Raw genomic sequence first — 27,901 nt, forward strand, 5'->3', positions numbered from 1 at the left:
GTGTGCGTTGAAGCTGGTTGGTTTGTCAATTCTTTTGTTTTTTAGTCATCATATAAAAGAAGTGGGTTTTTAGTGTTATTAGTTTATCATGTGGTTTGAACGCTCTACCGAACGATGTGAGCATGAGGATGGCGTGTGTTAGTAGCTTCATTTCCTACTGAATCCTGACATCCTAATGTTTTATCATACGAATCAACATCTCATTATGGCTCTTGACTATCAAAAATTGCAGACACATGCGAATGCTTGGTTTATCTTCCGCAGTTTCAGGTATGCAATAGTCGGTTTGGGAAGCAAAACATACAACATTTCTATTTAAACAGTTTAAAAGATAGTTGGTAAGCCAGGCTTTTGGAGAGAATTTTTAACACTAGAGATAGAGTTTTCCACTAATTTTTGAAACGATTTTATCACTTATATAATATTTGAAGAGTGTATTGCTTATTGATTTATAACATTCAACAATGAATCTTCAAAGAGTGAGTTAAAGATTCAAGTCACTAAAGTCACTGTTATACTATGATTTGAAACATTGAAAAGTGTGAGTTTTTTCATCTCTAATAGCAACGCTGTCATATTACAGATTAATACTTCAAAGCGACGTATTCTCAACTACTTCTTTAGAAGTGCTAAGATGTAGACTATCCTTTGCGGTCAACTAGATGATGATTAAAAAAGTAAGACAAGATAGCATACCAGCTCTTTTAAATCAAGTTAAACACATTACATTACTTTTTTCGATTCCAGCAGCGACGGAAGCGTAAGCTAAAAAACTTTTATCCTTCCTATTGGATCCAATGAAGATCCTATTGGATTTTAAATCATATACTTTTTTCTGATATTTTTTTATGATAATATTTATTTTGTCATCTGTTTTGGTATCTTCTGCTAAATTTCACATTTTTATATACATTTTCATGTTTAAAACTGTGAATATTCACACTTTATCATACAAATTCTTAAACCACATTATTCATCATTCTTTCCCAAAAATCACATTCAAATCGATATATTCCGTTTGGAAACCTCTACCTCTACTATCCCAATTCACCAAATCAACATATCATCGCGAGGTTTGATTCTTACCCCGTTAAAACATCTTGAAGAAAATGCCGCCTGGAAGCTGATAATTTACTGCATGCGCGTGTGGTTCGAAACTCCCGTACCCCATAAAGGACACTATCACGGGTAAAGGTAGACACTTCCGCCATTTGGCTGGGGGCTCTGGGGGGGATGCATGGACCGGGACACAACCCGACGAGTGGGATCGTTGTGGGAATTTCAAATCTCAACAGGTTCCTTCACTTAGGCGGACATTTTCGCACACAAACACACACATGCACACGCTCGATTCAACCCGTTGTCTTTCGAGGTGCCGCTTTTGCTGTCCGTATGCGAAAACGCCGTTCCGGTCGCTGGGCAAATTCGCCACCGTCGACGACACGCGCGTTAGTAGCAAGGATCGGTGGTGAGTGTTCCTACCCGGAAGGAGTTGCTGATTTTCTTATCCCCCCTCCCCACCCCGTCCTGAAGATAGTAAAGTTAAGGGTGTGTGTGTGTGTGCGAGTGCGTTGTTTTCGCATCCTTTTGTCAGTCAGAGCAGCGTACCTTATGCAAAATCCCACCGGGAGTAATGCTGTTACGGAAATTCGCATATATTTTCGCACAACGTCAGCGTTTGAAAGGTGTGTGTGTGTGTGTGTGTGGATTCAAGGGGACCACTGCTCAAGGTTTTCATTGCGTCATCGATACGTGTTTGCATGCTTTATTGGGCAAATGGAGAATCTGGCGAACCAGAAGTACCAAGACGTCGAAGACGAAAATACAACTGGAAAGCTTTTTACTACCCAATGATTGTGGTTTTATATCAGGTTAGTGTGAAGGTTACTCTATATTTTTGGTATTTTTTTGTAAAGGGGAAGGCATCAGGTTTTGCAGGTTCCTATCGGACACGTTCAATCCCATTATGGATGCCAATGTTTTCTTTCACGGTTATGGTTATTGCCACTTATTGATTGGGAAATGGAAGGCAAACCTTTACGATTTCTTACGGCACTAGATCGACGACCGTTTTGTGGTTTCCGTGTTTGGTTGAGATTAAGAGGCCTATCATCAGCAACTATTGCGCCAGACAAACTATGCATTGGAGACCGCTTCATTGCAACGAAAGTGTGGCAGAATGTGGGATCATTTTAAGATCTCTTTTCTCATAGGTATAAAGCTGAAACTTCAACCTCTTTTAGTGGAAATTATTATCCACTGCATACCCTATTGACAGTTGTGTTGAGCCATATTATTTTGCGACAAACTTATACAATAATTTTATATCCGCAAGCGGATTTATTTGTGAAAAAATGTGTATATTAGCAATTTGATGTCTTTAAACCAGGGGTCTCCAAACTTTTCAGTTCGTGGACCGCATTGCTTCACATATAAAGGTTTTGGGGGCCATTTTTCCGTTGCCTGTAGTTATTGCGAACGTTTAAATTTCGCCTTTATAAGAAAATACTAACATAATATGTAAAACTTATATAGCTTTCTATTATTAAAGCTTGGTCTACGTCTCTGAAAAGCAACAATTAAATGTTATTTAAAAATAGTCACAATAATTAACTATTTATTTTTACCTTTGCAAAGCCGTCACGGGCCGCATAGTAGGCTCTCGAGGGCCACATGCGTCCCGCGGGTCGTAGTTTGGAGACCCTTGCTTTAAACTACAAAAACTACGAGTTAAATTGAATACTACTTTTGATTTTTTATAGTTTAAAAATTTATTTAAAACTATATTTGAAACTACAATAGATAGAGTATGCAGAAGTGCCTTCAGCATACCAAAAGATAATAGAAAACAAACAACATTGAAATAACAATTTTGAACGAATTAAGACAATTTGATAAGTTTATTTAGTATAAAGCGTAATTTTGTTAAGCCAGAAGCGCGTATCTTTTTACTAACAATATAAAAAGACTCTGATGTAGTAAAAAAAAAACAAACAAACTATCATTACCACTACCAATCGATTGTCCCCTTTATTGCCGGTTTCCCCGGTACACACGGTACGACAAGTGCCAGTTGTTCGGCAAAGCACATGAATGGGTTGCCTGATTGTCTACTGCAGCAACATCATCATCAACAGTTGTTTAGTACGGACCCCGGGTTTCGAATCCGGCTGTGCGACAAACGTTCGCCTACCATCGCCAAGTACCGTGCGAGTACCATTTAGAGTTGATTCTTCTCGGCAATAAAATTTTGCACACTTCCATCTGTTCGGGTTTTCGGTGGCGAGGTGCCATTTGCCCTTACAGCACGCGACAAAGTGCATCGCACGGTTAAAAGGGCGCGTTGTCCACCGCCGGCAGTGTGTGTGTGTGTGTGTCGGTTGCATTTGCAAAAGTCACTGGATTGTTTAAGGGCTGCTCACCTACAGAGAGCATAACGATGTTTCGAACCCTCCCGTATTCGCAGCACTCTTCTCTTCTGCGTCATATACCCTACCCCGGTGCGTGGTGAATTGGTGCGAAATGTATATCAATAAATATTATTTATTCATTTGTTTGCTATTGCTCTGTTGTGTGTGTGTGTGTGTGCGGGCAGTGCAATAATGTAACATTATTGTTCGAACGAGCACCCGGGACGCCGCACGGCCGTCCGAGCAATCGATTCCCGGGCAAAACGAGCGACAAAACTGTTCGCATTTGAATATTAATTCAATTATAGCACTTCACCCACTCGTTAGCGCTTTCGAAGCCTCCCTGCCTTGGCCCAGCGCAGCAAGCAGGTTCAGAGGTCGATCACTTTACGCGCGTGCACCGTGTACGATCTCTTGATTGTCGACTTGTTGTGACTTCGACCATCGCGGAAGAGGGCGGTATGGTTCGTTGGCAGTCGGTCTTTGCGCGTTTGGTAGATGATTAATAATTTACTCGCAACCCGAGCGGCGGGTGCGTTTCGTGTGAGCGAATCTTAATGGCCGTCGTTTGGAGTTGCGGAATAGACGAGGATGGTTTGGAAAATCAAATTCAGTGTTTTTTTTGTACTGCTGCTTGCTTTCTTGTGCACTTCCGCAAGCAAGTTTCGGGGGTGGGAGGGAGGGTGGGGGAGGGGGAGGTAAGCAAATGCAATTATGTCGTTTATGATTGCGGTTTTCATTGCGGGGTGGAATAGGTGCGATGGGGCGGAAAATTAGAGCTACCGGGCTGGGACCAGTGTTTAAATTTAGGACAGCATATCAGTCGGTTGTGCTTTGGGAGTAAAAGAATTTAAAGAATAATGGTTCATTATCGTGAATGGAGGTTAAAAAGAAGGGCATAATGATGATGATGAAAATCGATTCAACGGGTGTTTTGTATTTTTTGGGTACATTGTGCCGCTAAGCAAAGAATCAGTGTGTCAGCCTCACATACCTATCCAAATCTGGTGTACCTGGCGTAATGTATTTATAGAAAATATTATTTTAAAAATACAATCTTTCCAAATTAAATATTTTCTTTACCTTTTCTAATTTAGGAATTATTTTTTTACCTTTTTAGGCATTTTTTTACTGCATTGGAATATAATGTAAAGGTATAAAAAAAAACTATTTTACAGTCATCATATAATTTTGTTCAACCACATCTTTTTAGTATAAAAATTTCAATTATTGAAAGGATAATGTATGTAGGTTGCATACATCAAGGCGCTGTTACTCTGAATTTGTAGACACAGTTCGAACAATTTATTCGAATTTCGATAGGAAGATTAGAATACTTTTTTTAAAGAGCTTTTCCAATATAATGCCTTCTTTTCTTCTGATTTCACTACTTTGTTGCATTATTTCCTTTCAAAAATCGAATCCCAAAATGTATTAATTCGATTTCAATGTTTTTCAACAAACAAAATAAACATTGTTTTGAGTACCGTCAACTTTTTACAATCATTTTGCTAAGCTCATAGTTGTGTTTTGCGAAAAAATCACACATTTTTTAAACTCTGATCTTTTAATAACATCGTTTTTGCATTTGAAACATTCAACAAACAAGCGAATGCCTTAAAATCTGCATTCATTATTATTCGTGCTTCCTGTTTTCCTTCCCACTAACGAAGAATTATTACAAATGAGTCCATGAACAGCCGAGTATCTAATTTATTTACACCCAATTGTACCCGCTGCGAGATTCATTCCAGCCTCTTTCAGCCCAACAAATGACCGTCTCTATAGCTAGATTACTACACTCCATACAGCCAAACGCAACACTTGATTCCGCCGCCGGATATGAGCGGACTGTAATTCAATCCCCACGACCTCCGGCAATCCTTCGGCGGGTGGCAAATTTTTCAACAAAAAATTTTTCACCCATTCCACACCATGTGTTATTATTATCTAGCGCGGTGGAAAAAGACATAGAAACAGAGTACGAGTGTGTGTTTTTTGTTGCTGCCCTCGCTTTACTTACTTTTTGCGCTTCCTCCATATACACTCCCAGTTGGAGGGAAAAGGAGAAAACGCGGCACACCTTATAGCGAATGGCCGGAATAAAAAAGAAACGGAAACCGTATCATTTCTGATCCATCCGGAGGAACGTGCGGAGTAGAGAAGAAAAAAAAATATAATGAAGACGTAACCTCAAACCTCGCGTGTCCACCCCTACGAGGACGGGAGCAGCGTTTTCATCATCATCGGTTACAATTTCTCGCCATTTGTTTCGTTGGCCGGATGCTGGTGAATTGGCCAAAATGCCGGATGGAAGGAGTCAGTGAAGGGTGTCTGTCTTTCTCTTCCTCTGTCTCCTCTTCGTACACTTCCTCAAATAGTATGATCATATTTTATTGTTTTTTTCCCGGATTGTGGTAGAAAAACCACGTTCCGGGAGCGCTTGTTTTTTCTCCTTCCTGTCCCGATTCCTGTTACACAACGCAGAACAGTATCCTATTTTTATTGCCCTGCGCTGCAGTGTAAGGTGAGGCCCGCTTCATTTTTATTCCATCTGTAATCTAATTTAAAAATTATAAATCTTATATTTATATGCTAACTCGTTTCACCGTTCGTGCGGAATGCCCGAACGCCGGAACCTGTCCATCCGCATCGCATCCTTGCGGGGCGTGTACTGTTGGTCACCGCGGCATCGTGAGCATCGCGCACAAACGATCTCTATGCCATAAAGAATAATTTTCCTCGGAGAGTTCCTCTTTTTCAGCCAGTGGTTAAGCGAGGAAGGCAGGGCGTGCCAGTGTCTTAGGCAGTAACTTTGGTGGGCGCCACAGTTAAAAAGACACTGCCAAGTGCTTTGGTGATTATTTTAAATTGTGTACGGCAATATTGTTCACCGTGGCAGCCCCTTGTTGGCAGGGGAAGAAACGTTTGCGGGGTTGACAGTTTTTAATGCATAGCTAATGATTATACGATCCGAAGTTTGTCCCCTCGAGGCGCGCTGCAAAGTGAGGCGAAATAAAACTGCCATCAAGAACCGTCCAATGAGCGCTGAAATGCTCGTCTGCCCTTGCCACGAATAGTGTAGGTTGAGTGAAATACCTTCACACTCGTGGCGTGCTTGAAACAGTGTTCCTTCACCTTTATCCGTGGTAAGGGGAGGAAAAGTTTGTTCCCCTGATTACCAATCTGCCCTTTACGAACTGTACGAGGCCTACGTTCATTAATTTTTTTTTATTGTGGCTTTTCTTTCGCGCGCCTTTTGCCTTGCCCAAAATTTGCGACCCGCGTCTATAATGACGGCGATGAAAAGAATCTGTCTCCGGTGGGTGATTGTAATTAAAATTTTAATTTTACGACACTTTTACTGATTAAAAGTTAATTAATGCGATGAGAAGGTGACGGAAACCTGGGGAAAAAGGTATCAAAAGCTAAGCATCTTACGGTGTCATGAACTTTCTCAAGATGTGCTTACAGCAGTGGAATATACTCTTGCGGTCATAGGATGGAAGATGTTTGTAAGGAGTTCAATTAAACTATTGATTTATTAAGTGCTGGTGATACTGTTACTGTTTATGTATTTTTAATTTATCTTAGTTTAACTTCATCTTCCTTTACATGGGAAACAATCTATCCTAGCAGACATGTTAGTACAGGGAACACTGTTCCTTGCCGTGGACAGACAGATAGACCAATCAAAACCAACCACCACCCACCAAATGAATGGCTCTGCAACGAGCCCATAACTCAGCGATGGTAAGACAGCGCAGCACAAAAAACTGCAACAAATTGTGTAAGTAGGAGTGACCAAACATAAGCGCAATGCTTTCTTTCTGCTTTGCTGTTGTGTGCAGAAGAATAGGATGACGATTTATGGTCAGTTTGCAGGGAATACAATTTCTGAAATAGAAGAGAAAAGATAAATTGCTTGGCGTGATGTATTGCGAAAACGTTTTTTTATCTGTTTTGTTTGAAAAAAAAAGAGCAGGAAAATGCTTAGAGAATAACAAATAAAATTATTTTGTAATCAATACAAGGAAATGTTACTCCTGAATTAAAAAAAAATACAAGGAAATAATCTAAATAATCCGGAAGATTTTAAAACGCCTGAATGTTGGCAATTCGCATCACACTGGAATTAAAATGTCCGTTTGTAAGTATCAAAGGACTTTGTTTACTTAGTCTGTTTCATAAAACCCTGTTCAAAAAACCCTGGTTGATCAAAAAATTTTAGGAAATATTGAAGATGAGTGATGTGTTCTCTGGAGGGCACCCACGACTTCGATCCGACTGCGGCAAAATCGGAACCACTAGCTGCACTCGGAGTCGACCAGAGTCGAAGTCATCCGGAGTCGTTCGGGGTCGGAGTTGAACGGAGTCCACCGGAATGGGAATCAAACTGGAGTCACAGTCGGCTGGAGTCGACTGGAAACGGAGCCTGTGGGAGTCGGTCAATGTTGGGGCCAGAGACGGTATTACATTTCGTGTATTTTTATCGTCTTTCGAATGTCCGTGCACTTCGTAAATAGGCCTTTGTTTCTAAGAATAGCACATAGTGAAGACCTCAATACTTTGCGACTGCAACCTAGCACCGGCCGTCTCCAGCCTCGCTACTAACCATCTCAAGCCCACTCTTATTTCGTTTGACATCACCTGCGTGCGACTCCGGCTCCGGACGATTCCGATTTTGCACGAATTCGATTTTGAACCACTACAAATATGGACGATTCTAGCTCCAGACGACTACGAACGGCTCCTGGTAATGCTGGTCGTACCGACATCTTAACTCTATCCTAGCTATCGAAAATAGGTGGTGACATTCTTTTTTCTATGCCGCAGTTCTAGCTATATGCACGTAACTTAAACTGTAAAATAATGATAACAAGCTAGCTGAAATACCTTAAATACAAGAACATGGATGTTTTATGTAAATGCACTTGAAGAATAAAATCATCACCTTTTATTACTTCAGTTTTTTTAAAAGGATTTTCAGAATATGAAAAGATCTCTATAATTATGTTCATATTTCATCCCTTTGGATATTTGCTGCTTGAAAACATGTAAACCATCAAATGTAATGCAGTACAGCATATCTTTAGGCGCTAATGAAATTCATGCGAGAGGACTCCTTTTTTATATCTATTCCTGATATCTAGTTTCTCAATTTCGTCAATTAAACAAATTCATTCTTGCGATAAAGTAGTACCTTTTGTATGTTCAATCATTAGATAGCTAACTCCAGTGTCTTGCTGATGACAACAAGTACACGTTTCCGTCCTACACTCGTACCAACACTTGGAATGCAAAACCGTTAAGTAATTAGAAGTGACACCCTCACTATTTGAATGTCAAGAAGGTTATCGGTACATCTACTGACAGTAACTTACAGCGCATCCCTTCCTTTTCAATCGTATCTAACCAGCCGTGAAAAGGGTCCCACCATGGTGCAACTGCAACTGCATCGAAGTGGTGCATCCCTTCTTGAAAACGATGCGATGCATTAAATCTACATTCACGCTCAACCCCCCGCCAAGTTGAAACGCTTTGACCAATAATGCACCTGACAGACGTTTTGACAGCTGATGTGCTAATTGACAGGAACAAATGTTGTGATAATTGACCGTGCCCGGAACGGTCATTCTAAATGCGAAAGGGTGTGGGATTTCGCATGTCGATAATTAGCCGTGCTGGCACTGATTCATGCCATTTCCCCCCTACTGGCAATTCCTATTGCCAAATCTTCGTGCCCTTTGCTTGTAGTTCCATTTCTACGTGTGGTGCCTTTGTAATTAACTTTCACTGTGTCATACGAGAAATGGTGTAATCTTTCCCGAGCGCGTGTACACAAGAAAGCAAGGTGTCCTTACAAGCAAACGGAATTGGTTCGCTTTCCAGCAGTGTGTTCCTGTGCTACGTGCGAAAGGAATGGCATGTGAGTGCAAAATATCGTATCGTATAAAATTTATTGTTTTATTGCACCACCATAAAGCAGTCAGCGGCAGCATTTGGTTTACACCGGGAGCGACTGTTTGCCCAGATGGCTGCAAGGCTCGCAATGGGCTTTACGCAAACAGGAACGCAACCTTTGCTCATGTGCACACGTGTGCGTACCGGAAAGGGAACGGCGATCGTTAAACGGAGCTTGCCCAATCATGCGCTCAGAATAAACATAATGTTAAATAGCGCGCTTGCTAACTGCAATCCTGCTGGTCGTTCATCTAGCCGAAGCCGCAGCGGACGAAGACATTTCCACTGGATAGACAACCCCCCAGGGGTCCTATAACCTGCTACCTCGCCGCTCGTTTCTTATTCGCTCGCTTCAGAGGGGGGCCAAGGAAGAAGTAAACGGGATGTATTAGTGCCTTCTTGTAATTTGCCACATCGTTCTGGTTTAGATTAGTCAAACAGAAAGGAACGGCGCCCAGGAGCGTCTAAACAGTACAAGCTTAGCAAGAAGTAATTAACACGTCACACTTCGGTTACGCATGATGAATAAATGGTGGACGCAAGTAGCAAGTAGCCACACTCCCTCTAACAATAGGTACAGCCTCCCGGTGAGTTTGAAATTGTTAAATTTCATTAGTTCCACCCTGGCACCTTTAAGCGCATGGCACCCGCTAAAGGAACTCCTTTAAACACATACCAATATTTTGTAGGCCGCAGGATGAGGGATAGATTTTTATTTTCAATCTTACTCTCATTCCTCTACAGTACATGAATGACACACACACACACATACCGCGTTTAACAGTTTTAACCTCAAAAAACGCACGCGTTCACCGTCCACACGGCTCACTAACGCCAACGACTTAGAAATTCATGAAAACACGGAAAAACTTCATGAATAATCAAGCAAATTTTAAATTGTCTTGCCACCGGTAAAACCGTATCCCCCGCGGGACTGCCCTGTGTGGGTGTGTGGAGTGCCCGGGCAGAGCTGTCAGGCACGGACAGGAGGAGAAAAAATTAGTACACACCAAAACAACAACTGTTTTCCGATGTTTCGGCACGTCACTTCACTGTTGCGTGCATGTGTCGACCGTGCTGGTTCAGTGTCAGTGGCTGTGCGGGGTTGCCATTGGAGATTGTTTCGGTGAACGACGGTTAGTTGAGCGCTCTTGTGTGATACTTTGTCGTTCAAAAACAAAACCAAAAGCAACGCCACTCGCCTGAAACATACACACACTAAATGAAACGAGAAATATGAAAACCGCACAGCCAAGTTTAATAAATGAAGGGAAACAAGTGAAACTTATCCGGGCGTACAAAAAGAAAGTGTAGAAATCAACCAAGCAAGAGGAACGGAAACAAGAAAGAAAAAAAAGCCAGCAACCAATTCCAAACAAATTGTCGGCTCCTTTTGGTCAAATATTTGCTTTCCGTTGATTGAATTGCTTTTGTTTTTTTGCTGGTTATTTGCCGCACTTTCGCTCTTGGCACGTTGGCAGGCTGCTTGTCTGCCAGGAGAAACGTTGGAGTGCTTTCTAAATTCTAATCCAAGTGTTTGCGGTCAGTGAATTCGCACACATACACACACAAGCCCACCAAATACTGTCACGCGACTCACGTCCGTCAAAGCCTGTGACAGGAAGCAGATTCTGTGCGGGACCTCGAGACTCGTGGGAGTCAAGCAAGTGCAAGCAGGTCGCGGGAGTCAATTTTAACAAATTACGTCCCAGAGATTGACGTCGTACGCGGTCGCGGGCATTCGCAAACAGGGCACAAGGAACGGATACGACCGGCAGTACTCGAACAGAATTAGACTGGGATTTCGGCTGGTGGTTGAGGCTTGATTCGGTATGGTACAAGTGAAAGAAGACAACAACAGAAAAAACCCCTTCACAATCGACAATTTCAGGCTTGGTGCGGGCAGCAAACGTGCCTTTAGTTTGCTCGCGTAGTCGAGTGCCCGAGTGCACTTCGAGTGCCGCGAAACTTAATTCAATCACGGTCGCGAATTGAATTATTTCGCTTCAGCGCACAGACACGACAAATTCCGACGGGTTTCTGTGAGCGGTTGCAAATTTGTCATTTTGCCGATTCGCGATTTTACCTGTGTCCCGTTTATTCCCCCTTCCCCTGCGGTGGTGAAAATCGTTCTCTGTAGCAAAAGTATGGAGCATGGAAGTGGTGCATTTTGGCGTAACACCGGAATGGAAGGTATTTTCAAACGCGCGGAGAAGCCAAATTTAATACTGCCGCTTCGCGGGACACCCTTCGTGTTGAGTTGGGAGTGTGTGTGTTGGAGATTCTTAATGAGCCGTTTAGGCTACAGCTCGCTGGTGGCTACAAAATTTTGCAAACCCACCACGGAAATCTCAGCAGAGTGGAATGGAAATAAGTGAATTATCGAATCAATCGAGCAATGAACCTTTTGCTAATGTTGCCGCCAACTGCCTGATTCCGGAATAATCCAATTGTTGCATTACACAGCTTTGCATAAATCTGATCAGTGGGTTTTCTGCAGTTCCTACTGCTTGTCTGGTTTATCATACGGACAGAACGAGCATACCTAGAGTGTGGAAGAATTTTCCTAGCTTGTTGCACTTAAAGCAAAACTCGCGCCAAAGGATAAGCAAATTTGGCATGCAAATTAACGTAATTTGAGGCATAGCGAACGGGGTTGGAATATAAAATAACCCCTGGTTAATTCAGATTCGGTTAGCATTTTAATAGAGTTTCATTTACAGTTGATTTTTGCTAAAATACACTCAACACATTATATTTTAAACACCAATCAAGCAAGTTTGCTAGGAATAGCGTCAATTTGAGAATTTCCTTGCTTAAATAAATAAAGCGTATTTACTATCAAGTTTGCGTACTTTAAAATGAAAATTCAAATCATTTATAATATTAATTAAAACAATACGGAGAAGTGGGTAAAAAACTTAAACACGCCGTGGCAGAGTCAGGCTTTTATCGGGCTTAAGATATACTAAGCGCCTGAAGATATGTAAATCAATAAATTGCTCTTGGAGAATGGATAGAAAATCTAGTAAGAAAGATTTATTTATAACAATTTCCAGAAAATTTCTTAACTTTGATCATTTGCTTGATAATTTGAAATGCTTGTACCTTAGTTCATACTTTAATCGTTGAGAATACAGGCTTATTTTATTATTATTATATATATTATTTTATTGAGTTTGATTTGGAAGCAAATGTTTTATAAACGAAACTGAGCAATATCGAGAACATTTTCTTAAACATAAAAATTCCTCAGCTCTACGCCTTAGTACTGAAAAAACCAGAAAATAATACAGAGATAAACAAAAAATACATTTTGAACATTCCAGACATTGAATAAAGAACATTATCTGGTAAAGCCAAAAATCAACAACTATTTTGGTATTATGGTTATCTGAAAGACACTGGTAATGACTCTAAGGCAGAAGCAGATGAATAATAATGAACAACAAGAACGAAAAGAAGAAAAAGAATAAGAAGAAGAACGAAGAACAAGTTGCAAGTGAGCCATAAAACGAGAAGAAGAAAAATAAGAAGAAGAAGAAAAAGAAGAAGAAGATGAAGAAGAAGGAGGAGGAGGAGAAGTCGAAGAAAAGTAAAAACAGAGAAGAAAAGAACATTAATTTTACAGAAAAACAAAGGGACGAAAAGTTAAAATATAACAAAAACAAAAAAAGAAGATACATTATATTTAAAACGACAACATTTAATTTTAATAAATTTGAAGTTTTAATTTAATGTGAAGGTTTTAAATAGTATTGCATAACAAAGTATCGTAACAAGCACCTAAAATATAAATAATTCTACAAACAAAACATAAGAAGTAGGTTGATCTTAAATACAAAACACTTTATACCAAGCACGTTGAACTGTACATAACATTAACTCCTCAATTTAAATTCCATCCCTATCGTGCATTACTACTTCATTCCAATTTTAGACACACGCACACACATCATCGGAAATGAGAAGTCGTCTAGTTTGAATGTGATTCCAAGGCAGGTCCACCCGTCCCGCCTCCATGTAGTTTACCTCGGTTTTTGGAAACAATTTTCCTCTTGACCAAACACACTGCCAACGAAATTGCCTTTGGCCGGACAGGGCGTTCTCCTGAGGAGTCTCGTCAGTCCCGTCCAGACACCACAATCGGACTCTACCGAGCTGTCTGCCAAGGTCCATGTAACGCTATAATTGACTTCCATCATTCCATCGGCATGGCTAATACAGTTTAGTTTCGTCCCCATGCCATGCCATTAGTCTCCGAACGCTTCGGAACGCTGCTGCTGTATCTGTATCTGTCGGCAAATAAATACATCCTTCAAACGGAATCTTTAACTTAACTCTTTCCCTGCCGGCATGCTCGCTGACCCGAAGCGTACCGGTGGGAATTGGGCAACTGGGAAAACTGGGATCCGGGCGAAGAACATGTTTAACTTTCGCAGCTTGTCAGCAGCGGGTATGACTTACAGTAGTGAGTAGACTGCGGTGGACCCAGACGTACGGTCGCGTGTAAGAGTTGGAAGCTAATTTTGGGCAACTCCAAAGACGAGGTACTGTGACTCGGTTGGATGGTAACCAACTGCCAGCACAGCCGAAATCGGCGTCCACCATATTTGCCATCGATACAGGGGCACGCTGTCCTTACAGAATCCATAATCCAAGCAGCAGCAGCAGCATCGCATAACCCGGCCCGGAATCAGTAAATTGAGATTTATGGACTGTGGCCCTCGAATTTTGTGTCGGCGACAGTAAGACAATTTTTGGTTTTTTGGATCAGCCGGCCGAAAAATTACCCAACTTCCAAACCTTTTCCCCTCCCTGCCCTACGATTGCAAATGGATACAGGACATTCGCAGGCGGTAAAAGGGTATGATGGCGCTGGCGGAGCGAGAAAAAGGTTATAAAATTATTTATTATCCTTATTACTTTTATGTGCCCACGACGAAAATGAGACGACTGCAAGGGTGGCAGAGTGGCGTACAGTGGCACTGGTTTAAACGGGTTGGGTTTTCGGTGCACATCCCTTTGAAGATGTGTCGTGTGCCGGCAAGGACACTGTGCCGTGGCGTGTCGTGCGAAAAATGGATCCACCAAAGGGGAAGAAAGGTCACCACAGGGTGAAACGGGTGGGTTTTATTTTAAAATAAATTTAATGTTAAAGGGTTTTACCCGCCATACGGCTTCGAAACACACACACTCCATATGGTGTGTCTGGTTAGCATGTGTGTAAGTGGAGGGGGCCCCGTGCTAACGAGGTGGGAGTGGTTGTGTGGTTGGTGTCCGAATTTGGTCGTAGTGTCTCGTGTGTTCAAGTTCGGCCATCGTTTTCGAATTTACACGGAGCTTTCGGAGGGTCGGGTTTCGTGGAAAGGGAGCAAGAGAGTGGAGTTTGGCTAGCAGCGAGCTAGCAGCGATGTTGCGTCCTATACGAGGGTGAAGGGTTTATTGATATGGGACGCGCCATCCATTAGGCTGATAACGAGTTTTGATGGCCGAATAAAAACTGTGTCCCGTCCGGCGGGCGCGCGTCCCCCGTAGGTGAAATGTGGTTTTTTGAGGAGGTCGGATTTTAATGTCGCTCTTGCGGTATTCATTTACTAGGTTAAAGTGCACGTAATGATGTGAAAGTGGTTCTGGTTTTAGGAGGGTTTACGCATAGAAGAAAACGGGTTAAAGGTTGATAGGGCTATGGGAGTGGGCTAAGGGAGGATGCTTATCTACTGAACATTTAAAGGATTCAGTTGAAGACTCGTTTGTACTAAACAATAGATTTAAAAGAGTATCTCCAAGTCCCAGATAACGCAATCCTTTTTTGTAATATGTGTTGTTTATTAACCATCAAGCTGCTTTCAAACATTTTGGAAACGAAAATTTTAAAAAGGTACTTCTCGATATTTCTGTACTTGGTGTTAATTGTTAAAAGTTCTCCATAAGGATCGATAAACTCCAGAAAAAAAACTTGAAAAAATCGTCACCTCACATACCTTTACCTCACGACTGCTGGTTTTAAAAAGCAAAAGAAAAATACTTCCACGAACGTAACGATTGAGACACCCAAAAACAGCGCTAAAAGTCCTCCGAAATTCCCAAAAAAGTCCAACACCGTATAGCGAACACTGCGCACCAGTGGATAGTAATGATCCTGTGCAAACTCCACCGTCAGCTGCGAACTCAACCCATCCGCACTCTGGTTCGACTCCATCGACCACGGTTCCACCGCCACCATGTACGAGCTGGCCTCCGCCCGGTACCGAAAATCAACACAGGCCGGCAAACAGTTGCACAGTCGCCGGAAGAACTGTGACCGCGGAATGTTCCGCTCGCGCAGCTGACCGGCAACGATCTTGTCCAGCACATCGTACGGCCGATAGTTGGTGCTAGCGTTGCACAGATTCATCGCGTGGCTGCGGGGCATATGGTCTAGTACGCATCCGCGCTTCTCCAGGAAGTACTCCGTGTGACACTCCATCTCGCAGTTGCTTTGGCTGTAGATGGCGAAATGCTTGAGCGGGTTCTGTACCTGCGATATGCAGCCGGTAGTAGGTGCCGTGAAGTAGCGTAGGTAACGCTGCGATCTAACGAGCTGGGGAAAGACACGCAACTGTACGACGGAACTGAGTGAGATCCCAGTAGGCTGCACCGGTTTGTACGGAAAGTCGATTGGAGAGTGAACGAACGCTTCCAGTTTGGGAGTGGCACAATCGGAAAGTGTTTCATTTTGTTCGTTGGAAATGGTGATCTTTAGCCGATACCGTCCAGACATGTCTTGTGCAGCCCGGGGATACTGTTTGACCAGTACGGTGGTTATCACTTGAAGTCCACGAAGAAAGTCCCAGTTTTCGGTGGGTCGTGAAACGTTCGAAAGGTCCTTCACGTTGACCAAACTGAAAAGAAAATGAAGCTTGCTTATTATAAGTTGCTGCAGAAAGTGGAACACAGTGCTTTATACTTATTGGACTTGAAGATTTGCTCCCCAGCAACGGCGTTGAACGTGTAGCAGATACCCCGTTCCGTGCGTACCGCATCCAGTAACGTTTCACACTCGTTCGTGCACACATCCTGCCAGCAGATTTGCTCGCAAAACTGATCCAGCTGCAACGGCTCACTGATGCAACTTCCCTTCCGCGGGCAGAGCGTAACCGCAGGGAACGGGACACTCCACATGGGTAACGCTTTTTCCGCTTCCGCCAAATACACATTCGATGGATCCTGCAGACGTTCGTAGTTGACCACCACGGTAAAGCCGAACAGTCCTGCCAAACACACCGCCACTGCGAGCCAGAACACTTTCAGCGTCACACGCAAATCCGATCCCAACACGTACCGCACGATGGGAAACGTGCTGTTGCGAAGATAGTCCTTAAGAATCCCATCGTCATGGTTCGTTACGGTGGCTGCCCGTGCGGGTGTTCCTTTGGTGGTCTTTTGGTCACTTCGCTGCAGGATAATCTTATCCACCGTTTCCATCGGGTCGGAACAGAAACGACCGGTGCGTGTAATGATTCCCTACAAAGTGTACTGTACGCAACACTTCACGAGCGACTGTCCACGGTGACACGTTGATGGATGAGTACCGCTTCTACTAGCGCTACCTGTCGGAATAGCTGGTAGGCTTGCGGATGGTGCCACGTGTGCGTCATCCTAGCGCACCCAGCTGCGATCGTTATCTTGACGGTGGGACTTTGTGCTGGCTGCCCCTTTGCTAGAGCTGTCACGGGAGTGGCCATGTTAATTAGAATCGTAAAGTTGGCCCGAAAATGGTCAATTCGTGCTACCGTAATAGATGGAACGAGTTGATGGAATGGAAAATTTGCATAGAAAAATGGATTTCCTAAAACGTATGCGTGCTGTGTACCTTTGCAGGAGCTAACAATGTTTGCAAAAATAGCCCAAACTATCGATCAAACTGTACACGAACTAAACATCTTGCAAAACCACAACGAACAACTCTATTGAGAACATGAGCAAAACGTCAATCAGCAAACATCCTGCAGCGCTTCGGGTCACTGAATCATTAATAATTCGATCATCGATCCATTAATCAATGCTGACATCGAGCTGATTACCAATTTCTGCCCCAATTCGTTTCCATCTTGCCGGCTGGTAATCGTGAATAAAAAGAATCACACAAGAAACGCAATAGCGCATAGTCGTCTTTTGGAAACTGGATGGAAATTTGAAGACCAAAACTATGTAAAACTATTTCTGAAGAAAAAACGAGTGTTGTAAGTATAAAAATTGTTGCAACTTAAATAGTGTTGCTAGACCATTGCTTACAGACTTTCGTAGCAAAATCGAAACATTTTACAAAATTAATATTAATTATGGTTGAAATGTTTCCTATTTTCCCACACCGTGGAACTAGATGAGTAACGATGTGACCTACGAAGTCAGTGCTCTCAGTAAATAGCAAGGATTTTGCCCGTACAGATGAGAAGATGATGAGGTTGTTGATGAAGTTGATTACCCGTTCTCCACAATCGAGGCCCACATGACGATACACACTCTACAAGCAAACCCAACATTCCGGCCGGGCTGGTTATCGCAAGAAAGAATTGCCCCTCCTTTGCTCTGATGAGGTTGGAACCGTTCTCACCAGACTACTGTGCTGGCAAGCACTGCGAGCACTGCGAAGCTTCCATTTTGACCCCGTGCCATTAGACGAAAATGCAATTTCAGGATACAAATGTCTTCCTGTGTGTGCTCTTCCTTCTCTCCTTGCTAACACGTTCCTCCCTTTTCTGTGGGGCGCCCGTACTATGGGCATGATTTTTTCTCCCCACAAAATCCGCCTCGCGTAATGAAAACGGTTGGACGGAGCTTTGCGTCATAAGTCGGGAAGTGAGGGTTTAATTTCTTTTGCTGGTGGACTGTGTCGTGCGAGGCTGCTGCCACCAGCCGAACCGCAGAGTGTCGAACTAAGCAGCAGTCATTTCATTTGCCATGGATCGGTGTATCGGTGTGTCGATTCACCCCTCAACCAACAACCCTGGCAGGAATGAAACCCATTTGGGGTTCGGTTAATCCGGTGGGAAATTTCTTTGCAATTTGTTTAACGCGCCACCGCACCGACAAATGGTTGGTGGCTTCTTTGGTGGATGCCAGGGGGCTGAGCTGAACGGGTGGTTGCTTTGCTTCCACACTCGCTCCGCTTGCTTAGAAGTTTCTCCGCTCCCAAACCGCTCGACGAGCCATAATTAAAATGAGTCGCATATATCGTATATGAACGGTTCATTTGCACGATCTCATCTCATCGCGGAAGGGTTGATGGGCAGCGAAGGCGGCGTATGGAGCTGCGTGTAATAATCCGCTCAGAGCACGGAGAGAAGGTGGTACCCATTCATCACCCAGCCACACACCGGGTAAGGGTTGGTTAGCACAAGCTGTTGTGATTTTCCGTGCCTTTAAATAAGGCTTTTGTCACGTCACCCGGTGTCTACCCGGAACCCGCCAGTCGCAAAGGATGGGAAGATTCGGGTCTTCTTCTGCGCCAGACCTGGCGGAAAGGAGTCGTTTTGGCGTTACAATTCTCACTCGCATCATTTATATTAATGATGAGACCATCCATTTAAATTATTAACCACGCACAAACAACCATTTGCTTTGCATATATACAGCCATACTTAGGGCTCAGCAGTATGGGGCCGTTCACCGTTCCGAGGTAACTCCAGTGTGCGGTAGAGGAGTTTACCTTTTGCTATCGATTTGCCAGCAGAAAAGAGGTTCTACCGTGGGGGTCTACCTTTGCAGTGTAGTTCAAAGTTGAGGAATTTTAAGAAACGAGACCGATTTCAAAGGTCGCACGACAGCTCCGATGGGAGATTATCGAACGTGTCACCCGGAATATGACGCTCAACTATCTCGGGAAACGGGGATAGGATAGTGCTTTAAGGCTTTGTGAGGCAAAAATCGATAAGAAGCATCATGGGGATATGGAAGGTGTTTTGTTAAAGCTAGAATTTGTAAAATTTCGTCGCTAGGAACACACGATCTGTATAAAAACATCATAACTTTAATGTATGATGTTGGTCCAACCATTTCGCAGAATTTACACAATTCTTAGATGTATAGTAAATTAATTGATCCTTATATTACTAATAGTTTTAGTCTTAAAGCTCATTCATCATCTCTCAAATTTCAAAATATCTAGTTTTTTTCAAAACATTTGTACTAACTTTACTTTACTTACGTTGAGCATAATTATAATATAATTGTACATTTTTGTGCCTAAGTTACCTTTTCAAAATATAGTTTTTTAAACAATCTTTGCATTAATACCTCCATCAGACTGTTGTAATTTTTTTTCAAACCAACTAAAACTACACTTAAAAATCCAAAATGTCGAAGGGCGTGGGCTCAAAGCTAGTACATACCCAACATCCACAGCAAATATCCGTTTGTTTGTTACTGTTCTCTATGTATTTTTATTTATGAGAGAAGACAGAAAAAAATACAAAAATAATATAACCAAAAACAAGAAAAACCCTTGACAAAAAATGTCACATTTTTAAGACTGCCCATCCGTCGATCGATTGTCCGGGAGGTTGGAGCTTTGAGGCGCTCTAGCTAAGGCATTGTAGCGCGAAAAACACATAAAATATTCAACAGGGCGGAGATTGCTCAGCTCCTCAATACATAAGGCTTTTCGTCACATAGCACCGGTGGATAGGATAGGACCTTCGCTTTTCCCGACTGGCAAGGAGAATCGGTAATGCTCCCCTCTTACTGCAGGGAGAACTGCACATGCGCAAGACAACAGCCAGTAAAAAGCTTTCACCTACTTTCGAAGCTACGAGTTGGGGCGCGGCATTTGGAGTACTTTTGCTTTGTCGATAGTGTTGGACAAAGCAGTATAAAAAATCAACCGAAAAAGGACAAAGTTGATGTACAATAAAAACGTTACGTTTCAACTATTTTCTCCATTCAGGATTTATTGGAAGAAGAAGCGGTTTTCATAGCGCAAGCTGTTTTCAAGGTCTAAAGTTAACAAAGAAGACTAACATGTTTCATTGCTGCGGTTAATGATAGCCATAGTTTGCACCTTCTTCGAGAATCACAATGATTGAATCGAGCGTTTCCTCAGCCGTCGGGATGATCTGTTCCGGTGGCAGCACAAATCCAAACCGTCCAAGATCGCGCAGCTCGTACGCGTAGACTAGCGGAGTGCGGAGTACTCCCTTCACCCAATCGATACTACCTCCAGAGGCTACATCTGAAATTAAAAAAAAAAGATTATTAACTCTTTATAGTCATCAAAAGTGGAGCAAGTATTCCACAAATGATAACCAATCAAACTTACAGATCGCTTCGGCAATGTTTCCAATGTTGTAGGTCGTGCCGTAGCGCTCCCGCAGTTTGTTGATCGCCTTTGTACCAATTGCAATCTGTGAATGACAATAAAACGATATTACATGTCTCGTTGCACCTTATCAAACTTTTGACCGATTAGCTCCTTGTACTGTACCGTTTCATCGTAGTTATCGAGCCGTGCCGTAGTGTGTCCGTACGGGACGAGAAGTAGCTGCGAAAACGAATGGAACGCAAGATAGGTGCTTAAGTTGTCCAGGGTTGCGATAAAGTCGGACAGCTGACGGGTTTCGATCTCCGAGAAGGGACTCGCACCAGCGAACGTATCGGAGCAGGGTACACTAGATGCACCACCCTCTGTTTGGGGTTAAACGGTATTAATACGACTTCAAAGCGATCTCCGAGGCCAACTTACGCATGAAATTGTACGCCCAGTTCCGGTTGGGATCTGCTCCACGGCAAAGAACGCTCGATTGAGATCGCGTCTTACGCCACTGACGATCGGTCGTGTGCGTGTACTCGTAACCGTCCGGGTTCGTCACCGGGAAGAAGTACCAATCGTAGTTCTCCGCAATTTGACGCACCTTCGGATCGCTGGAGGTGAGCAGCTCATTCAGCACCCACGTCACCGTGGCTCCGCTGACCCATTCTCGAGCGTGGATCAATCCCTCCATAAAGACGGCCTTGTTGCCCGCCTTGTAAGACACTTTCACTCCCTTGATCGGCCTTCCCTCGAAGCTGTTGCCAATGTTCAGTGGGGTAACCACGCTCGGGTAACTAGCCACCAAACTGTCCAACCATGCGTAGATGGCATCGGTCCGGTAGTACGCCGTCCAGCCGAACGTTTCCTTGCGCAGAGAGGGACGCGATTCCTGGTCGATCTGTTCCTGCAGGTTAGCGGTCTGCAGCACGGCCCGCAGTGCGTATTGCGCACGAATGTCCGAGAAATGGCCACGCTTGTGCGGAGGCACTACAAGCAGCACTTCCGTGCCAACCTTGGTCGGTTCGTTCCAGAACGTGTAACCATCGGGATACTGTTCGATGGCTTGCAGTAGCTCCAGCTGCCGATCGGTCTGAACACGGATCCGGTATACACGGTAGTTGTCATACCGTGCCTTTTCGGCCACGGTGGCACCGAAAAGCGCAATGGCAAGACACACTAGAAGCAGCTTCATTGTAAAGACGTTGTCCAGAGGACACTAAAAATTCTTAGGAGCTTGAAGGACGCTTTATAGTATTAGGGAGCGGATTATCTTTGAGGTGTACGATGTGGGAAATACGTCACAGTAAAAAGATCTAATCTTGTGACGTTGGAACAGTTGGCTGTATGTAAGATATCGCTTTAACTGGTTATACTACTTGATTGCTTTATGAGTAGATAAGGATTAGCATTTTAAAGACAAAACAAGGAAGTCTAACTTGTTTGATAGGTTTCTTTGACAAAATTGGTGTCAGTATGTCCTACCGATGTTGTTAAGATTTTTTTCATTTAACACATTTTAACGAGCTATATGCCTTCAATTGAATTAAAATAATTTGAAAATTATTTTTCATTATAGAGTACTTTTTACCCGCGGAAGCTACATCTTGCTTCGCATAAAACTTCTCTATTCCTACTAGTAGCGTCTATCCACACAATTATGCATAATTGTTGCCATAAATTATCCAAATGTACACAATTATCCTCACTGTAATCAGGTTTTTTTTTCATTTTCCGCACTTTGTTAGATCCGGTTTGTGGAATATTGCTGGGTGCATATTTTTTACCATTCCTCTCGAAAGATACTCAAAACGATGCGCCCCCTGGTATAACAATCAGTCACCCAAAACCCTTAGCAAATCAAACCCCTTTGCGTTTCATGCTGGCCGGTGGTTGGGCTTGTCCTGTAAACGAGACTACCCTTGCAGAGCTTCCGGAAGCCGAGCTCAATTAACCCCTCGAAGTTTGGGTTAGCACAGTTTTGTTCGCTTCGTTTGTTCTGCTCGCTGGTGTTTTTTGCTTTCCGATGTCGACTGCTCCTGATCTGTTCCGGACCACCCGGAGTGGGTTCTTTCCTCACATATGTTGACTTCTGAAAACGATCCACATGCCACAGTGGCCCTTTTTTGTGCCTACGGAATATGACGGCATTGAGTGAATCTTGCCAGCAGAGGGGTTCATTAATCATAGAAATCGTATAAAAAATCAAACTCTCATGCCTCATGTACCAGGGGTAGAAACGAGATGGAGGATTTTTTTTGTCACTGTGTTGTGCAAGAGAAGGACTGAAGTGCCTCACAGCGATAAGACTTTATTCAATCAATTCAACAGTTAACAGTTCAATGGTAACCCATTGCTTTGCCTTCCTCCAAGATCACGATGACCGAGTCCAGCGTTTCTTCTGCCGTGGGGATGATCTGCTCCGGAGGTAGTAGGAATCCATACTCGCCAGTATCTCGTAGCTCGTAGGCAAAGGTTAGCGGAGTTTGAAGAGTTCCCTTCACCCAGTCCAAACTGCTACCAGAGGCAACATCTAAGGTAGAAGAGCCATTATTTGGACATGTTGTTTGTAATATTAACCTTCACAAAGATAAGATATATACATTCGGAGCTACTCACAGATAATCTCGGCAATGTTTCCAACCTTATAGATGCTACCGTGACGCTCCTGCAGCTTTGCAGCGGCCTTTGTTCCAATTTCCATCTGTGTGATAACGCACGATGACAATTCAATAAGCTTTCTTCAATTATTGCTTTTAGATAGCGTGATATGTAATACATACCAGTTCGTAGTAGTTATCTAGTGGCTCTGTTGTGTGGCCGTATGGTATCATGAGCAGCTGACCAGACGCATGGAAGTCCAGATAGGTCGACAGGTTGGGAATGGAGCGAATGTACTCTGACAGTGTGCGAGTCTCGATTTCCGAAAATGGCGATGGCCCAGAGAAGGTATCGGAGCAGGGAATCGTTGAGGTTCCTCCCTCTGAAAGCAATGCCAAGACATTTTGTAGACCTCAAAATAGCAAATATAAATGTTTTGAAGCAGCGGAACCACTTCTTACGGTTAAACTTGTAGTCCCAATTGCGGTTAGGATCCGCGCCGTAGCAAAGGACATTCTGACGCGAGCGTGTTTTGCGCCACAAACGCGTAGTAGTGTGTGTGTACACGTATCCATCCGGATTCGCCACCGGAACCACATACCAGTCATAGTTCTCGGCAATGTTTCTAACCGCCAAATCTTCCGATGTAAGCAGCGCGTTCAGTATCCAAGTCACTGTAGCGGCACTGATCCACTCCCGTGCGTGAATAGTGCCTTCCATAAAGACGGCCGGGTTGCCCTGCTTGTACGACACCTTCACACCACGAATCTCACGGCCTTCATAGCTCTCCCCGGCCACTATCGGGCTGACCACGTCCGGGTACTGCTCAATCAGCGTGTCCAGCCATGTGTAAATATCCTCCAGCGTGTGGTAAGCGGTCCAGCCGAACGTTTCCCTCCGTCCACGCAGCTGTCGATCGATTAACGCCTGCAGATTCTCGAACGCAACTTCAGCGTTCAACGAGAACCGTTGATTGAACTCTCCGAATTCTGCCGCCTTGTGGGGAGCAACGACAAGCTTAACGGTAGTGTTCAGGTTCACCGGATCGCTAAGGAAGGTGTACCCATCCGAGTGATGTTCGATGAGCTGCAGCAGCTGAAGCTGTTCCACACTCTCGATGTTTAGCTTGTAAACGCGGTAATTGTCGTACCGGGCCATCTCGGCCTGCACTAAGGCAGGTGAGAGCGCTGCCAAAAGGCAGCACACTGAAACCCCAACTACACTGATTGATGCCATGACGACGACTGATTTGTCCCGTGCGCGCGAGAGAAGGTTTGTGAGGTAGGTCCAATGGACTGTGTGAGAACATGTGAGGGCTTATCTAGGGAGACGTTGTGCAAAAGTGCGACTTCCATTGTGTGGCGAGTTATGATAGCCTAACAATTGAGCTAAACTATCGACAAGCAGCTGGAAGACGATAACGGGCAACACTTATGAATGGCGCTGTGACTTTCAAGCGTCTATTTGTAAGCAAGCTCTCGTTTATGGGACTATTCATACGAGTAAGTGTCAAAGAAGACCTCCACACGAGAGAGAGAGAGAGAGAGAGAGAGAGAGAGAGAGAGAGAGAGAGAGAGATAGAGAGAGAGAGAGAGACAAGTCTTATGTGTTAGGAACGACACTCTCTTAAAACTCTTCCCATTAAGAAACTGCTTAGCTGATAAGCTCAAATACAATTACTTCTAGCAACGTTACCGGTAAAGTGCTTGTCCTCACAACCATGTTCCATGTCATCCATGCTTAAGGTGCATTTTTTTCCTCCACCAACGAACCACTTTATCTTATCGGTGAATCCATTTAGAAAATGGATCTGTAAATTCAAGTCTCGTTTGAAAGTATGCATGGATGTTTGAAAGTATGCAAGCAGCATACCGGCGTGGTTATCCGTGTATCTCATTGTTTTTTTCCTCCCTCTCCCTATGGAAAACGTAATCATGCATTGTAGTACATGGCTTACATACATTCGTTGCCACTTTCTTTTCTTCATGATGTGCGTGTGCGTTTTTCTTTGCACACGAGGAAAGAAATGCTTCTGCACAGTCCTTCGATGCTATGAAAATAAGATAAGAATTAAGGGAGTCAAGTCTACCCTCCACTCCTCGAATTTGGGGAATGCCTTTGGCAGCGAGGAAAAATCCCTTGTCGCTCATTCAGTTAGGCCGCATTTTCGGTGCTCTTTTTTGTACGGTTTCTTTCCCGCCCGAAACCCAGGGTTAACGTTTATACCCCTATCGTGGAGGGACGGGTAAAAAATATTATCTGCACACGATTATTAATCTGATGAATATCGAATGTGAAAGGCCCAAGAATGCGCCACAAAACGCCGGCCCCGGGTCGGGCAATCAACTGCTGCACGGGAGCAATAAATTGTACCACCTACGGTGGCACCCTTTTGAAGTCTTCAAGATCGTCCGGGAAGCCCCATCTCGCGTATCGTAGCTATCTTTTTCCGCCAGCTAATAAATAAATAAACCCCGGAAAAAAGAGAGATGTGTTACATCCAATTTACATACGAAAGAAGACTGTAACAAGACACACAGGTAAGATGGATGTAAAGCGTGGATAGAGAAGCAGCACGCCCGGAGATGAGTCCTGGGACATCCCAGCGTTCCCTTGAAGGTAAAACGTTGCTGTGGCACTTCATTCGCGCGGTATGTTGGGTTTTAATGGTAAGCGTTATGTTATCAAGTGATTTTCTCGCTGTAAACACAGCGCAACCGTTTGCAGTGCGACGATTGTGCAAGCACACATATTGGAGGCTTGTTTGGGAAAATAAAAATGTCTTCGTCTCTTTACGCACCGTCGGGGAAGGAGGGCACTCCAGTTTACTGATCGCGACCCATTATGAATTAGCATAAGAATGGCGTGGCGCACAATGCGAGCGTGTAGAAGAAGATGTGCACCGTGTGCGCGATTTCGGTGCCCGGGATATGTAGATGGGAAGGCCATAAATTGTGTGCCTCCGAGCGTTTGTTTATTGTGCGAGCTCAATTTAATGGCCCATTAACCGGTGCGAAGCAATTGATGGATGGATGATACGGCGCGAAGTTACGATGGAGTGTTAAGGTGGAGCTATTGCGTTAAACCAAAAATTGGTTGTAAAGCAATTTTTGGATTTTTATTTTGATTGTTTGCATAATTAGAAAACGGTTTGTAGGTCTTGGCGTTTAACAATATGTCTTAGCTTGAATTAAGAATGGATTAAATGAATGACAAGGTGAAGAGACTAAAAATGGCCAAAACGGCTTTTGTTTATATATGTTTCAGGCTGAAATGATGTAGTCTGAAATACTGAGGCTAGTCTTGCGTGTGGTTTTGTACGAAGTGTTGACATGATTTCAGACGCAAAATGTCAAACTCCATATAAAACGTCTGATTAGTATCATAAAAGCCCAGCCCATAAAAGGACGCTTGTGTCAGATATATAGTGAGTCATTTTGTGTTGACTCAGGGATTAGGAGACGCCTAGACGCTTTTTAGGGAACTTTAAAATCTAATTAGCATAAGAATTAAATTAGCATTGAAATTTAATTACTTGTTAAAACACCCAAAAACACAAGAACAGCTTAAAAACGCCTACTGGTAGGTTGCGGCAAGTCTAACAGTTCCTGCTCTATAACCGTATGACAACCTTTCAATATATTGTGTTATACTCATTGTATCTACCATATCTGGCAATTTTCCATATCAAACATTCGCCAACCGAATCCTTCCAAATATTATTTCCAGCATGTGTGTGTGGCAATATAAAATTACTTTTTCCTAGAATTCGATTTCATTCAATAATTTCAACCATAACTCACACGATCCATAAATCATATTTCGTAAGCATTCGGAACAGCGGTCTGCCTTGGCCCGAGACAAAACTACTGAGGCAAAACTAATATTTCAAAACTTGCTGCCACCAAAAAGTGTCGAACGGAACGCTTCTTGTTTCTTTTGGGGAATAGAATAAAAAAAACTGTTGGTCACTGCCGCAACGTTCACAGTAAGAAGTGTCTCGAAAAGCAGAAGCAAACACACATGTCGGGAAGGCTGGACTGAAGAAATCATTTTTCTCGATTGCCTTGAAACATGGATTTGCCAGACCAGATCGTCTCGAGGGATTTTCGAGCACGGTTCGGTTTGGCAAGAACACATCCAATCGTAAGTTTCGTAGTCCAACGAATGCGGGATATTACAGAAGTTAAGCAACGGCTAGGTGCTGACTTCGATGCCCCCTGCAATCATTGTGTCCACGGGCCAGACCAGTACCCCATACCACGCTCGGTGGCCTCAGAACTCAGAATGATAAAGGATTTTATTGCAATCACGTAACTATTGTGATGGGAATAAATATCTTTTTCTTCCTTTTCTGTACGGTAGGCTTGGTGGTTTGCATCAAGGGGTCTCTTCCTAAATTCAGTCACATGGACCGGGTGGTCGGGCTGGTCATGTTAATTTTTCATCTTCAACAAAAAAAAAAACAGATAAACCCTCCTTCATGGGCTATAGAAACAATCGTTACGAAGCTACGGTACAGGAGCTGATGGTGTAAGAATTCGACGCGTTCGGGTGTTCCCGACTGATGGGTGTTTTATTGTTTGTTGATCGGTTTGTGAACCACACGACAATTGACGATGTCCCGGGAAGACGGAAG

General features: G+C 43.5%; 2 protein-coding genes and 1 long non-coding RNA gene across 3 annotated transcripts; 1 reads left to right on the top strand and 2 right to left on the bottom strand.

The window, feature by feature from the left end:
• Positions 1-15,208: 15,208 nt before the first annotated feature.
• Positions 15,209-17,213, bottom strand: LOC3291330 (pickpocket protein 28). The gene is made up of 2 exons (XM_061657556.1): positions 16,324-17,213; positions 15,209-16,258 (listed from the first exon to the last, which is right to left on the bottom strand). The coding sequence occupies exons 1-2, from the start codon at positions 16,839-16,841 to the stop codon at positions 15,361-15,363; spliced, it is 1,416 nt and encodes a 471-aa protein (XP_061513540.1). The 5' UTR covers positions 16,842-17,213; the 3' UTR covers positions 15,209-15,360.
• A 9-nt stretch (positions 17,214-17,222) lies between these two features.
• LOC133393293 (uncharacterized) lies at positions 17,223-18,065 on the top strand. Its single transcript, XR_009766076.1, has 2 exons — positions 17,223-17,599; positions 17,740-18,065. It is a non-coding gene; the product is annotated as an uncharacterized LOC133393293 (long non-coding RNA).
• A 2,220-nt stretch (positions 18,066-20,285) lies between these two features.
• On the bottom strand, positions 20,286-24,533 carry LOC4577495 (uncharacterized). The gene is made up of 9 exons (XM_317868.5): positions 23,724-24,533; positions 23,445-23,644; positions 23,281-23,365; positions 23,012-23,194; positions 22,873-22,880; positions 21,097-21,880; positions 20,839-21,038; positions 20,674-20,758; positions 20,286-20,586 (listed from the first exon to the last, which is right to left on the bottom strand). The coding sequence occupies exons 1-9, from the start codon at positions 24,496-24,498 to the stop codon at positions 20,393-20,395; spliced, it is 2,514 nt and encodes an 837-aa protein (XP_317868.5). The 5' UTR covers positions 24,499-24,533; the 3' UTR covers positions 20,286-20,392.
• Between the last annotated feature and the right edge of the window lie 3,368 nt (positions 24,534-27,901).

Source organism: Anopheles gambiae, chromosome 3 (assembly GCF_943734735.2).
Source record: "Anopheles gambiae chromosome 3, idAnoGambNW_F1_1, whole genome shotgun sequence".
NCBI classification, from domain to species: Eukaryota; Metazoa; Arthropoda; class Insecta; order Diptera; family Culicidae; genus Anopheles; species Anopheles gambiae.

Bases quoted from the DNA above. Each gene is read 5' to 3' on its own strand.
- LOC3291330 (XM_061657556.1), bottom strand. From the start codon at position 16,841: ATGGAAACGGTGGATAAGATTATCCTGCAGCGAAGTGACCAAAAGACC. The intron at 16,259-16,323 runs GTATAAAGCACT...TTTTCTTTTCAG, and splicing joins CAAATCTTCAAGTCCAATAA to TTTGGTCAACGTGAAGGACC.
- LOC4577495 (XM_317868.5), bottom strand. From the start codon at position 24,498: ATGGCATCAATCAGTGTAGTTGGGGTTTCAGTGTGCTGCCTTTTGGCA. The intron at 21,039-21,096 runs GTAAGTTGGCCT...AACCCCAAACAG, and splicing joins CTGGGCGTACAATTTCATGC to AGGGTGGTGCATCTAGTGTA. The intron at 20,587-20,673 runs GTAAGTTTGATT...TTTTAATTTCAG, and splicing joins AAACATTGCCGAAGCGATCT to ATGTAGCCTCTGGAGGTAGT.